At 50.1% G+C, this 14,292-nt stretch overlaps 5 protein-coding genes across 5 annotated transcripts; 2 read left to right on the top strand and 3 right to left on the bottom strand.

The window, feature by feature from the left end:
- Positions 1–1,999: 1,999 nt before the first annotated feature.
- K444DRAFT_595811 (uncharacterized protein) lies at positions 2,000–3,646 on the bottom strand. Its single transcript, XM_024878405.1, has 2 exons — positions 3,236–3,646; positions 2,000–3,184 (listed from the first exon to the last, which is right to left on the bottom strand). Exons 1-2 carry the CDS (start codon positions 3,320–3,322, stop codon positions 2,393–2,395), a joined length of 879 nt encoding a protein of 292 aa, XP_024732690.1. The 5' UTR covers positions 3,323–3,646; the 3' UTR covers positions 2,000–2,392.
- Positions 3,647–4,273: 627 nt separating this feature from the next.
- K444DRAFT_536984 (phospho-2-dehydro-3-deoxyheptonate aldolase-like protein) lies at positions 4,274–5,535 on the top strand (the record flags this gene model as incomplete). The annotated part of the gene is made up of 3 exons (XM_024875426.1): positions 4,274–4,319; positions 4,387–5,166; positions 5,213–5,535. 3 exons carry the CDS (start codon positions 4,274–4,276, stop codon positions 5,533–5,535), a joined length of 1,149 nt encoding a protein of 382 aa, XP_024732689.1.
- Positions 5,536–5,804: 269 nt separating this feature from the next.
- On the bottom strand, positions 5,805–7,333 carry K444DRAFT_666458 (putative D-arabinose 1-dehydrogenase; the record flags this gene model as incomplete). The annotated part of the gene is made up of 2 exons (XM_024887189.1): positions 5,875–7,333; positions 5,805–5,809 (listed from the first exon to the last, which is right to left on the bottom strand). The coding sequence occupies exons 1-2, from the start codon at positions 6,920–6,922 to the stop codon at positions 5,805–5,807; spliced, it is 1,053 nt and encodes a 350-aa protein (XP_024732688.1). The 5' UTR covers positions 6,923–7,333.
- A 2,549-nt stretch (positions 7,334–9,882) lies between these two features.
- K444DRAFT_645472 (uncharacterized protein) lies at positions 9,883–12,585 on the top strand (the record flags this gene model as incomplete). Its single annotated transcript, XM_024885092.1, has 2 exons — positions 9,883–10,266; positions 10,318–12,585. 2 exons carry the CDS (start codon positions 9,883–9,885, stop codon positions 12,583–12,585), a joined length of 2,652 nt encoding a protein of 883 aa, XP_024732687.1.
- Positions 12,586–13,525: 940 nt separating this feature from the next.
- Positions 13,526–14,001, bottom strand: K444DRAFT_645471 (uncharacterized protein; the record flags this gene model as incomplete). The annotated part of the gene is made up of 2 exons (XM_024885091.1): positions 13,526–13,870; positions 13,960–14,001. The coding sequence occupies 2 exons, from the start codon at positions 13,999–14,001 to the stop codon at positions 13,526–13,528; spliced, it is 387 nt and encodes a 128-aa protein (XP_024732686.1).
- Positions 14,002–14,292: the final 291 nt, after the last annotated feature.

Below are 14,292 nucleotides of genomic sequence, written 5' to 3'. Positions count from 1 at the left end.
TGCCCGAAATTATACAACGCCTCGCTTTAAGTAATAGAATGAGCATTGCTCGATTAACCTCAGGAACGAGCGTGTTTCTCCCGATGAGCAAGATTCGAGAAGATAGTGGCGCAATTCAGCTTCTGGATTCGACAAATCTCGGTGTCCTTCCGTACCACAATCGATTCCATCTGGTGGAAACGGTCTGTTCTTCGGGTAACACCTCGTACTGTCGTACGACGGTTTGGAAGATCGGCGGCGGCGAGGACAAGCCTCCGTATCACCTGTGAACCAACAACCAGGATTGAGATTCGTGGGAATAGGGAACAGCCGGCTGAAAACATGGGATCACGTTGGCCGGAGGGACTGAGGTGGAATGCGCCGAATGGCTGGAGAAAGACGTTCCGGCCACCTCCATGGTCCTGTTTAGGCAAGATGCGGAAGAGATGCAGAAAATGGACTCCTTCCAAGGGTCAGGAAATTTTGTGGCCTTCCGAAAAACGTGCAGCAGAAGGCATGATGTTTTCGGATGGGATGAGCTCGTGACTTTGACAGTACCTGGAAGAGGGACCGTGAGACATCAAAACGAGCTTGTTCCAATCATGTATCAACTTCATGACCGGTTGATCACGGTTTTGCCCGGACGGTTTTCAAACTTAAAAACTCCTTCGCCAGATGGGACGCTGATTGAGTGATTGTCATCAAGATAGGCCTGAGCCCCGGCCGCTGTGTGCGACTTGCAAAATAGTGCATTACCGCGGAACCTCCTCCCTCGTCCCGAGCGCCTGGAATGTCTTTTGAGATTCCGGTCGGCGAACGGTGCGACCTGCAACAAAGAACCCATCTCATCGCCCTCTTCTCGCCCTCAGCCCGATCCTCCCTTCGTCCTTTTCTTCCAGCCTATGCTCAGCCGACCAACCACAGGTTAAGATCGGGCGAAGTGTGGGCCTAAAAGGGGAAGAAGGATTCTCAGCTGTTGCCCTTCAGCCCTTTTCGCCTCGTAGGGAGAATAAGGGCGGTCTGACGATGTGCAACAAAGCATTTTCTACAGGGCGTGGGACGGCTGAATGTTTTGGCGGTGATGTGGCGATTGGCGGGCAGAACGGGTGGAGACAAGGGTTCCCCGAAGATTCTTCAGGGAATTTATGATGTCGGAGGGGCTTTTGAAGGTAAGTGTTAAATGTGAAAGTTGTGAATCGAGGGTGTGAACGCTCGATTTTGCGAGTAGCAATTTGAAGATACAGTAGTGAAGTGTGTCTGAATTTGGTATCTATGGTAGCTTAAATTAGAGAGGAAAAATATATGCTTTGAAAAACGAATATCGTTCATGTATCGTGAGCGCTGCTGTTGCGTCATTTACAGCCCTTTTTTTTTTTAGCTCATCTCCTGGGACCCAAAAGCTTTGGTGGGGTTGTGGGGAGATACTGTAACTGGGGTGATGTGTAGCTGGCGGTCCTCCAAAGGTACGTACCCCTTTCATACATTACGAAGGCGACGGGCGAAAAAACCCGTCTATTTTCACTGGTTGCACAAGCGAATTTACCCCACCAGAGCGACTCCCCCAGCACAGTAAACCACACCAAAACAGAGGTATTATCCATGAAATCCATCCCTCCTTCAACAATATAATAAGGCTATTAATGGCCGCTTGCCTTACGACTAAAACGCGTATTCTATTTTATGGAAGCTTCTCCCATTTAGCTCTCCACGCGCGATTAGTCCATTCTATTGCATGAGGGGCATTCCACTCCCTTATAATCTCTATTCTTAGAGGCATCGAGACTCCCTCTCTTGTATTTATCTCTGGCGAGTTACCAATATGCTCAAGGTATAGAATGCCATCTTTGTCAAGCCTCCTTTGGGTCCACTTGCATGTCAGCTGCGGCATTCTTAATGTCTGTTGCAGTTGATTTGACAAGCCCTGCTCTCCGTGCAGCTTTAGCTTGGTGAACATAAAGCAAGTGAGTTAAGAAGATAGTTTTGTCAACGTCAGTAGCGTGTTTTCCCATAATGCAAGTAGAGTTAATCAGATTAATTAACGTAAGTAGGGGGAGAAAGTTTTGGTGGGGTTCGCAGCAAAAATGCTGGCTTGCGCAACAAATCAAAATGGACGTTTTTTTTTCCATCCGTCATGTTACCGTGGGGCTCCAACCAGTGGCAGGGCTGATATCTTTGCCTAGAACATGCGCGCAGCTTTGACTATGATCAGGCAAAATGAGTCAAGAATGCTCCAGAAAATAAACAATTGCCATAGAAGATGATACATTTCGTATTCATCATTAGCAAATAACGCAGAATTTGGGCTGCTAACCCCCATGCTCAAAATCGTATCCCCTAACGCCATGCACGCTAAAGCGCTATCAACTCGATCCCAATGGGAGAGTACCAAATCCGACCACCCAGATATTATATACTAATATGTGATTATGTGACTGAAGTGACCTGGGACCTTCATCCGGCACTTCTCACAATCTGCACGGTAACCCATACTGAAGCTTCTCTTCAATCCCTGAGCAGAACTACTCATTTCCAAGCCGGTCCAGTTTCGAAGACTATGCTTCGATCGTTGATGCCCTTTCTTGGTCGGCGTCTCCTTGTCGTGGTGGGATGAGTTCTCCACCTCCATCTGCATGTCACCAAATCCTGCCACGATGACACTTGGGCTTGTTTCGCCTTCACTGATAGGACTTGGCAGTCTCCGGCCACGGCGGAACCTATCGACTATAGCCTCGTCATCCGCGAAGTCGACATCGTGGTGCATCGAGGCCTTCTCGGCTCGGATGAAGGGGGCGAACGATGAATGGATTGGTGTTGGGATACGGCCAGTGAGACTGGTTGATGGGTCATTGTGGGACGAGCCCGGTGAGAGGTGAATGGAGTCTGTCATTTCGAGGTCGTCAGAGTAGGCAGGTGCGTCAGACATCTGGGTTGATTGTGAGCTGTCGTGGGACGGCCCGGTGCTGTCTAGCCATGGTGACGGCGAACCGCTTTGGGTGAGTGTGTCTGTTGTGGGAGAGGAGGAGTAGGGCGAAAAGAACGATCTTGGCTCCGCTGCCAGCGGTGTGTCTTCCGAGTCCGAGTCTGCCGGTGTAATGGTCGGTGGAGCCGGCTGAGAGGTGTAGTGTGTGTTGAAGGAGAAGGTCGGCGAGACATTGCGGGCCAGTTTGGGTGACGTTCGGTGAGGTAGGGCAGCTATGTGTCGTTTCTACTGTTTATCAGCAACGGATAAGTTGACGCGTTGAGGGAAGAGCCTTACCGTTCGGTGCTCGCTGAAGCCTGAAGGAATGTTCTCTTCCTCATCCTCTCTCGCGCGCTTCCGGCTGGTCCACTGATGGGAAAACATGGTGATGAACTCTCAACGGAGATTGGAAACTTGCGTCGAAGAACGAATCCTGTGTCGCGTTCGTCTGAAATGCAGCTGGAGGTGGGCGGCAAGGCTGGCAACCTCACACTGGGTAAGTTGGATGTAATGTTCGAAATGCGTTCAAGGAAGTGTCAGTGGGCAGAACCCTGGAGACTATATCTTCGGGTTGAGAGCGCGCGGAGACTCATCACAAGCCTCGGGTGGGGAAGCGTCCGTTGCAAAAGGGTTTCAGGATGGTTGAAGGTTTTGAGACGCCGAAGCCTGAGCGAGGCGAGTCTGGGCTCTGTTGACCGGGAGGAACGATGTAGGCGAGGCTGCAGGGGAAACCACACCAAGTCACGTGCAGACCGTGGAGTTTGATGGGAGGTGGCAGGGATTCTCCGTACCAAATCCATCGGCTCTATAGTCGGTCCGACCAAACAACAATAATTGTTAAACCACAGCCCGAATTAACTACTAACGAATTGTGCAATTATAGAATAGACGTGTGCGAATAAAACTTATTAATTAGATTTATCATAAAAGACATTATTGTTTTGAGAATTAGTGTTAAAGTATATGGACTATTGTATATAAATATCACGTGGATCATATCTCTCGCAATATGAAAGACATAAAGAATTTAAGAATTTAAGAATATGAACTTAGTTATAGGTGGGGAAATTAAAAATTCTAATTAATACAGTTCATATCAAGTACAGTAGTATACTGGTGGACTTTTCTATTTTGTTGTTCTTGTCTCGGACCGACTGGAGGAGATTCGTCGAGCCTGCAGCGGCAACGGACCCCGCCTAAAAACTAAAAAGTGTTCTCCTCGACCTTTTGACTCACGTACAACCCGCAAAAAATAAACACCACCCCCACCAGTTGTATTGCATTCCATTGCTTCACCTTCCCTCTGCATTACCCATCGTACACATTCTTTCCAAAATGCCTGGCTTGGACCTGGAACCGGCGGTCATCGACGACACGCGCAGTCAGTTAACCCCGCCAAATCCCTAGATGCAAACGCAGAAAATGACTGACAATTGAGTGTCTAACAGTCTTGGGCCAAGACCCCTTGATCCCCCCCCAATTGCTCATCTCTGAGATTCCAATCACCAACATCTCACTGAAGACAGTTGTCCAAGGTCGCAAAGATGCAATGGAGATCATCATGGGGCGATCTAACCGCCTTCTCGTCATCTGCGGCCCTTGCTCCCTCCACGATCCTGTTACAGCCCTCGAGTACGCTTCTCGATTAAAGAAGCTTTCCGACAAGCTCTCAGACGATCTTTGCGTTATAATGCGTGCCTATCTCGAAAAACCCCGTACGACCGTCGGCTGGAAGGGATTGATCAATGACCCAGACATCAATGAGTCTTTCAAGATCAACAAAGGTCTGCGGATCAGCCGGCAGCTTTTCTGTGACCTCACGAGCATGGGGATGCCAATTGCTAGCGAGATGTTGGATACAATCTCTCCACAGTTCCTGGCAGACCTCCTCTCGCTCGGAGCCATTGGCGCAAGAACAACTGAGTCACAGCTGCATCGCGAATTGGCCTCCGGTCTCTCTTTCCCTGTAGGATTCAAGAACGGTACTGACGGAAGCCTGACTGTTGCAATTGATGCTATTGGTGCCGCTGCTGCAAAGCACTCCTTCATGGGTGTTACGAAGCAAGGCCTCGCCGCCATTACAAGAACTAGTGGGAATGAACACGGCTTCGTCATTCTTCGTGGTGGTACCAAAGGCACAAACTACGATGCAGAAAGCATAAAAATGGTCAAGGAGACGTTGGCTAAGAAAGGACAGAAGCAAGCTATCATGGTTGACTGCTCGCATGGTGAGTCACCCTGTTCCAGGCCCCAAAACTCCGTTAACGTGAACAGGTAACTCGAACAAGGACCACCGCAACCAGCCCAAAGTCGCCAAGGCGGTCGGTGATCAACTACGCGCGGGCGAATCTTCCATCATCGGTGTCATGATCGAGTCGAATATCAACGAAGGCAACCAGAAGGTTCCAGCTGAAGGACCATCAGGCTTGAAGAAGGGTGTCAGTATCACCGATGCATGCATCAATTGGGAGAGCACCGTCGAGGTCTTGGAGGGCCTGGCAGAAGCTGTTCGTGAGCGACGCAAGCATTCATATAATGGTCACGAGAGCAAACGAGTTAAGGTGTTGGAAGAAGGGTCTGCCGACATGGTCAACTGAGCTTCGCCTGTTTGAGGGATTTCGCATGGCGTTCGGAGAAACTCTCTGCTACTTTTCCAAAAGTTAAGACTGATTTTATTATAAACGGACAGTTCTAGCGCCAAAGGGGCCAGGGATGGATATAAGTTTCGTTGCATGATTTCGCAGAATAGAATAAAGCGGCATAGTCAGGAATACTCTCGAAACTGCCTCAAGCAGCGAATGGAAATTCGATTTTCAAATGCCTGTCCTATGCTCCCTACCTCCACGCCATGCTTATTTATAACCTGCTAACCTTCGAGAGGTCATCATCAATAACCCCTTTGACGACTCTAATGTTCACATAGTCCTCATCTGGACTCGGCCAAGCATAATCCTTCCAGCCTCCAAGAATCTCCCAAACGCCTTTCGCCAACTTATCAACCTCTTTCCTCCTCTCCAGACTCCACTCCCTGTTCTCCTTCGCCACTTCTCGTCCAGGAACAGGTAGGCCATCCAGCACACTGTTCCAAACCCTCATCGTCTCCTCCAGCTCCTCCAAATTACTGACCCCCATAACGCTAACCCCAATGCCTCCCACCCCACCAAGAGCAGCACCCTCTCTCGCCCAAGTCTCCAATCCCCACCTAATACTCACAACCTCCAACTTCTCCCCTTTCCTTCCCATCCACCTCACCGCCTCCATAACCCTACCCCTCAACTCCTTCGGCGCGGGATGAAAGTCACCCTTCCCACCAACCGGGACGCCTTTACTCCTCAACAATCCCATACCAAGCGGACTAGCATTAGGCACACACCCCACGCCCGCCGCTCTCAAACTCTCCACACCCCCCTTCAACCTCTCATTCTGCAATGTAAAATTCGCATAACTCATCACAGCATCCAATCCCTCGCCCGTCTCCTTCAACACCAGTTCACTCAATTCACACAACAGCGGAACCGGATACCCACTAATCCCCACATACTTAACCGTGCCCTCTTCATCCCTGATCCTCCTCAACTCCCTGACCGCAACCAGAACCTCCTGCGGCGAAACGAATTCCACATCATGGCAATACACGACATCCAAATACGCCGTTTTCAATCGATGGAGAGAACGCTGGATCGAGTACCGGATCCACTCCGGGCTGTAGTCAAATTCCGAGGCGCCGATGCGTCCGACTTTTGTGAGGATCTTGTAGGTTGAGCGCGGGTAGGAGGAGGCGGAGAGGGCGAGCCCGAGGAGGGTCTCGGAGGGCCCGTAGTAGGGAGATGTGTCGAAGGCTGTCACGCCCAGCGAGAGTGCGCGTGCGATGATTGCGTTTGTAGGGAGTGAGGAAACGTCGGTGTTGTATTGGTTGTTGAAGGTTGCGGTGCCGCAGATTAGAGGGGGGAGGATGGTGGAGAGGGGCGGAGTGGTTGGCGGCATTTTTGGGGGTTGGCTGGAGTCGAGTTTTGCTCCCCGGGTTGAGAAAGTCGGGATTGCGTAGGTATGGACAGAAGAATTTTCGTAATGTCGTAACAGAAAGTGAAGGGGCGAAGAAGAAATTGAATGAAAGAGAAGTATATATATATATATGAAATTTAGCTACAACATCGTGGTGGAGTGCGATTTGCGTATGCACACAGATGGTGAATTTCAGATGAAGACATCAGGCAGGCAGAGGGCCCAGTCGGGCCGGGCTTGTCTTATGTGCGTGTACTTGCTTGACGGAGATCTCCTTCCCGTCAAGCACTTCTTAATCGACTCGTCGATCCCCGGGACTGGGATCTGCGGTGTGTTGGTTGACAAATCTAGACTTCTTCCGATTCGTAGTTTAATTTTCTTGACAGTTTTTTGGACATCAAGCACGTCACCATGTCAACCTTTTCAGCCACATTATTTCCCCTCTTTCCTTAATCTTCAGTTGAAGGAGATGGGGCCATGTTTCATGGTATAATTTGAGATCCTTGTGAAAGCTGAAGCTTTTGTTTCAACTGTTTCTGGCTTGCGTATCCAGCAGGAGGGTTGATACATTTTTTTTGGTGGATGCAGCTTTATCTTCTGCTTTTGGACAAGTCCCTGTAGATCTTCAGGCCGAGGCCGTTATCAGGGTTGGCGGTTAGATTGATTTGCATAGATTGCGCCATCCGGACGACAACAAATGAGGAGGGGCGGTGAGAGCACGCGGTTAGAGTGGGGCAGAGGCGCGATCACGTGCCGTGTTCGAGATTCTCCGCGGCCGGTCTTGGGTTCGATAATGCGGGGTTGAGTGCGAGAAGTGGAAAGAGGGAACTCCCCACGAGTTTGTTTTGGGGTTGTAGACAAAGACGGGTCGGCTGCAGGACACGTTGGATATCTAGCCGGAGGATAATATAATAATATCTGCATATTCCCCACACGACCCCGTGTATAAACCCAGTGGAGGTACAACCACGATTGAGCAGCTACTACGGTTGTTAAATAGAGTTGTGAAGAGTCTCTCATCTCAGAGGATGGTTATCGTAGGTCTCTCAAAATCCGTGTGGCTTCGTCTGTAATTAGCCAAAGTGAAGCTTCGCCCAAAAAAAGAATTCACTGGCATTGAATATGCTCATAAATACTTGAGGGTAAGCCACACGGAATTGATGGCGGATCCATCCGAGTGAGGAGTGTTAAATCAATGGAATAGAAAACTGCTTCTATATGTACTTCCTGCCTTGTTTGATTCTAGTCTTGGGCAAAGTAGTCACCCCAGGCCTGACGTTGGAGTGGGAAACCCACCTTGAATGGAAAATCTGACTATTACCTGCAATAGGACATTCGTGGGAGGATATTGCAATGGAGATCAGACTTAGATTATGGCTACAGTCCAAGTTGTACCCCCTCATATCTCCCTTGCCGCCTCCGATTAACGTCCATGAGGTTACAAGCCACGAAAATTGGAGTACATGTTGGGGGAAGCACTTTTGGACCTCAAGACCAATACGAATGCGTTAACCATTTGACCAGTAACAAGACACAGCACCTATTTCAAGCCATGTATTGCAAGATGACGGCGCTCATTGTAAGTTAATTTCCCTCGTGGAGAAGTGTGCCTCATACTGACACTTGCCAGATGAATTCCACTACATGGCCAATATGGACTTTCATGAGTTGTCTGCCGCGAGGCAATCCGGTCAAGACGATGGTTGAGACAGGAGGCTTATCTGTAAACTCCACAAGGCAAGTCTGACTTCAGATTAGATACCCAGACTCCAGTACGACACACTGGCGCATGAACATTGCGAGAAAAGGTCAAAGATGTCTAACAAGTTGAAATACCCGTTCATATATGAACGTCAAAATGGAACCGCTTGTCTTTGAATCAAGTCTGGCACGAATCAACCTCAGGAATTGCCAAGCCCGGGCATTGATCAAATCCAGTCCTAAAGATAAACCCTACTCCTTGGGCAACCGAAAATTCGTTTCCAAATATATCCTTAAGGGCTAGATCGAACTACTCGATAGCAGGTTTCAGTAAACTTAGCTGTGTGCTAATTCCAACTCAAGAAAGGAGTAAAGTCTGTAGTGCATGAATACTCAGGTACAAGTTCAGCCACAGAGAGGCTAGAGAAAGCAAGGAACATCCGGCCACCTTCAAACTCGCGCTCGCGGCCACTGGGCCAGCGTCACCCAAGGGCTTCGAGCCAACGATAACCGAGAAATAGTTGTTCCGTATGCATGGCATGCTTGGCTTTAGGCTGTGGAGCGCCGTCGGTGAGTTTTGCGCCAGTGGAAACAGGAATTCAGGACTCAGCAACAACCCCGAGGTTGACGTGGTAGAAGTAACCTTGGCAGCATAACCTGAACAACGGCTAAGGAGTGCATCGACGGTTGAGAAACTCCTTCTGTGCCTTACATATACGTATCGTCGAGCACGAGAGCGAGGATGGATTATTGATCACATCAGACCACATCTTGCTGCCAAATTGTGCTCGTCTGTGAATCCTTGCTGTTTTGAGCGTAGGCTTCGCCGAAAAACCCGAGGTGTGAGCGAGCCTGGAATCAACGTCAACACCTCCAAAACCCCTCTCATTCACTACACAATCGAGCTCGGCGCAAGCAAAAGCTCTAGCTTGCAGTAGGTGTGCATCCCATCGCGTTCAGATGACATCTTATCATGCCTTCTGCGTCTGATTAGCAACGACAACAACTGAAAACCCGGCGCTTTATCTAAGACAGCTCCTCGTGAACAAGCCGGGGCAGACGAAATCGTGTGGCTGATGCGCGGCCAAGCACAATCTTTCCCCACCGCATCACTCGCGACTCCACGTCAATCTCTTGTCCGTCAGCCTCCCTATAAGGCGTATCTGGGTTACTGGCGCAGCTGGCACCGCTCTTCCTCGATGTCCTGTTGATCCGGCGGTTGCGGATCGAGAATTTGCAATATGGGCAACAATACCAGTTCATCGCGGGGTCCCGACTCGCCGTCGACAGCACCCCAGCGACATGAACATCCCGGTGCAGCCAGCGGGCCAGCTTCGCCGACCGCTGGGCAACAGCCCCCGGTGTATGCCTCTCGAGGTCACAGAGGGAGTAGACCTGACCTTTCGTTTCTGGGAATTGGATCAAGCTCGCATGCTGAAGTACCGGAGCGAAGGGAGACGAAGCAGGAGAGGGAGGCCCGGAAATTGGAGAAGGAGAGAGTCGCCAGAGTAAAGGAAAGGGAGAGGAGTCTCAAGGAGGAACATGTTGATGGCGGATACCTGGTGACAATGGGAGTTTACACAGGCATCGAGGACTTCAACAAACCTGTCGTCAGACAGCTGATGGTGCGTTTGGGTTCAGGATTAGCAGCGTACATGCATACTGATACTTTCTAGATTGAGCGGCGGATAGCACCTTTCTGGCGAGGACTGGACGACTTCAAGGAGGAGTGGACAGAACATCAATTGGTCGCCGCTGGTAGAGGGCTTCCCATCCCAGCAGCTGATGAGATCCCTCCAGAAGAGCTCACGAGACCCCTTTCTCCCGATTCCCGGCATACCTCGAATCAAAATCTCCAGACCTTGACGGTTCCCATATCCGGACGCTCCCATTCAGCGGCTTCTGATGCGTCCGCAACCCTTTCCCCCTCACATCCCGCTTTCTCGGGGACATCTCCGGCCTCAGCAGCGCCTGCTTCACCCTCGCAATCTTCGTCCCCTTTCCGGCCTCGATCGAAGACCCTAGCGTCTCTTACAACATCCTCCAAGAACCCCTCGTCGTCAGAGTTAGTACCTCGTGAGATACAGCTCCCAGTGGACCCGTATGTCAATGGTCAAGCTATCGAAGTGTTCTTGTACAAGGATGCTACCGAATGTCCGATTTGCTTTCTTTACTACCCACCATATCTTAACAAGACCCGATGTTGTGATCAAACAATATGCTCTGAATGCTTTGTGCAGATAAAGAGACCAGATCCTCATCCGCCTGAGCACCACGACCCTTCCAATCCCGCCCCTGCGTCCACAGAAACAACGGCAGAAGCAGAATCTTTAGTCTCAGAACCAGCATGCTGTCCATATTGCCAACAGCCGGAGTTCGGTGTCACATACGAGCCCCCGCCATTTCGAAGAGGCCTTTCCTACGCGAATGTGAACCATGGTTTGGGATCCTTCGCCTCTGCGATGTCTTCATCATCTTCACTCAACTCGACCACGAGCCCAACACTATCTCCACACCCACATACGCATAAAAGACGGACCACCTCAATATCTGCCAATGCCTCAACCGTCATTACAACGGACAGAGTTCGTCCTGATTGGGCTACTAAGCTCGCAAATGCTCGGTCACATTTGGCTCGACGGTCGGCGGCAGCCACAGCCCTGCACACAGCTGCATATTTGATAGGAAATGGTGCAGCCGATAGTCGTGGTTTTGCTTTCAGTGGAAGAAGTCGTTTCGGTAGGAGTCGTGGCGATAATAGCCCAGTGGCAAGTGGAGCAGCGACTCCTTCGCAGACCACAGCTGATGGTGGTCCAAGAAGTGTAACTGAGCAACTAGCACTGATGAGAAGAGAAGCTCAAGAAACAGGCACTAGGCGGCGAAGTAGAATGGAGGACCTCGAGGAAATGATGATGATGGAGGCTATCAGACTAAGTCTGGCGGCTGAGGAAGAGAGGAAGAAGAAGGCAGACAAGGAGGCTGCAAAAGAGGCGAAGAAGAAGGCGAAGGAAGATAAGAAGAGAGAAAAGAAAGAGAAGAAGGTGTATGGAAGCGGGGCAAGTTCGGCCAGCGGAAGTGCTTTGAGTCTGTCACTTCCAGGACTTGGACGAAGACGCGGAAACAGCGGTGCAAGTAATCTGGCCCGCGAGATCACGCCTGAGGACATGGATTCACCAGCATCCAAAGGGAAAGGTGTTGACCGGTCCGTTACCAGTGCTCCTAGTTCATCTGCTAGCGGCTCAGTACCGATTGACTTTCCTCGTTCCCGCAGCACTACTGGAATTCCTGGAGCTCGACATCTTGATACGACCACTCTGGCAAATATCCATGACTTACATCAACCTTCACCTTCTCCGACAGTTCCAGATAAGCCTTCCCACCTTCGTCAAATGAGTAATGCATCCAGTCCTTCATCATCGTTTATCGAGTCTGCCCCTGGTAGCCTCAGGAATGAGTTTCATGGCCACGGCTCTTCTTCGACTCTGGATTCGCCCACGGCGTCTGGTACCAATATTGCCAATCATTCGGGAGATACGCCCGATGATGTGGATACAAATGGGAATGCTTTAGAGCCAATGTTTAACTTCCAAAGCCTTGCCGCTATGATTGGCAGTGAAGATAATAAAGAAGATAGAGAAGATGCTGCGAAGCATATCGAGTATCTCAGCAGTGGCGGAGAGAGCTCAAGGAGTAACAGTGCAGAGGGGGCGTCGCACACTGGTCTTCAAGAGAGTGTGGCTACATTGAAGGTTGACAACTCGAATGGTACCCAAAGTACTGCCCACGCAGACAGCAGGCAGACTACTCTTCTGGAACCTCACCGGACAACACCAGAAGTAACGCTCACCCCAGAAACTCCTGCTGCGAGTACCCACGATGACCACGACGGCAAACAACTTGGGTGGACAGGAACTGAACAGATCGCGAGAGAAATTACACAATGAACGAGAGATATGAATGAAGACTGAGAGATAACCCTTTCATCAACGATATACGAATTGCATGAATGGTATTTGAGAGATGGCCCTTTGTCGGGGAATTTGCATGCCATCTTGGCTCCTTTGGCGTTTGATTGTTGGGTTTCCCCATGCGGAGGTGTTTCGAGGTTGGGTGCGGTGTTCATAGGACGGGAAAGGGGATGGCTGGGCGCTTCTGGTGTGAAGGGTGCTTTTCTGAGGGCTCATGTACTTGGTGAGGCTTGGCTCTGTGTGTATAGGGATAGACCTTATGCGAATATTCATCACTCCCTTAGATCTGAGAACTACGGATACATTCAGCCACTAGTGTTCCAACTGCTCTTGCCATTATGTAATGCCAATGAATGCATTGAATGTCGCAAAGATGTTCTATCTTGAGCATTATTAGGCAGACACTCTCACCTTCAACGTCATATCCCAATTAATACATACTTGCTCACTCTGTTGTGAACAATGAGAACTCTTTCTGCTCTACAAGCCCAGTCAAATACATATCCCTTGCTGCCTCCTGAGTTCCCATGCTAGCATTGGATAATGAGGCCTTCTTCAACTGTAGCGGGTGTGATAGCTGCCAGAATATTGGTCCAAGTTTGGAGATCTGTTGGAGAGTTCCCTCACTCTCGAGAAGTCGAATGCTTGATCCGTGGCTAGACTCGTTCCTTCCATCTCTTGCGTCATTCCTGATGTAGATACTTCGTTGGATATAAGCGTCCCCGGGACAGCCGATCTTATTGGCCTTGGCCTTGATGCTCGGGCTTCGTCTTCAACCGTCCAAAGTGTAGACCATCAGATCAAACAAAAGCGAGGCTATTCATTTCGAAATCTTCAGGGTCGGCCGCTCACCACGAACAGTTGTTTCTTGCTGATGATCACAAAATACGTGACATCAGCGCCGAATAACCATGCGTTATCTCCTTCCCCCAACCCTCTCATACCCCTCCTGCGTATGCGCTATCCTAACACCTTCCCCTTTTCTCTTCTCCATCACCTTCCTCACAGCCGCCCACCCCAACAACCCAATCGTCACCCCAATAAATGTCAACACAACAATCTGGTCCTTCCTACTATCCCTCTGGAAACACGTAGTGAAGACATCCTTCTCCTCTGCGTTCTTACATATCGGTAAGTGCTGGGCGAGACAGAAGGCCTTGTTGCAGGTGTTGCAGGTTGTGCCTGCGGCTCGGGGCGTGTTGTCGGTGGTGGATGAATGCGTGGAGAGGGGGATGATGGTGCTGTTGGCGAAGCAGGTGCACTTGCAGAATGATGGTGGTGCTGGGGGTTTTAATTTGTTGAAAATCTGGGAGGGCTAGAGATGGGCTTACAAGCTGCTAATGCTGATACTATGAACGCGAAGAGCGTGAAGAAGATATACATTCTGGCCATGATCGCAGGCGCAAGGCTGCAGCTTGGTGTTGGTGATGACGGAATAGTCCCGGTTGAATATCCGACGATCCGAATCCAATGAGCAAATTATAATCGTATGGTCTGATTACATGGCCTGATCGCAAGTACAAGTACTTGAACTTGCTCGTTCAAGTTGCGGGGTTGGATGCCGTTGTTTGGTGGAAGAGAAGCTAACGTTCCTCAGCTGTTCTTTCTCAGACCACGCTAGTGCTCCTTGTCGACCTCCGCGCAAAAAGGTTGAACCCGCACCATTCGCGACAAACTTCTCAA

This window comes from Hyaloscypha bicolor (genome assembly GCF_002865645.1).
Source record: "Hyaloscypha bicolor E unplaced genomic scaffold K444scaffold_124, whole genome shotgun sequence".
NCBI lineage: Eukaryota > Fungi > Ascomycota > Leotiomycetes > Helotiales > Hyaloscyphaceae > Hyaloscypha > Hyaloscypha bicolor.
This window is presented reverse-complemented; position numbering and strand designations above follow the sequence as displayed.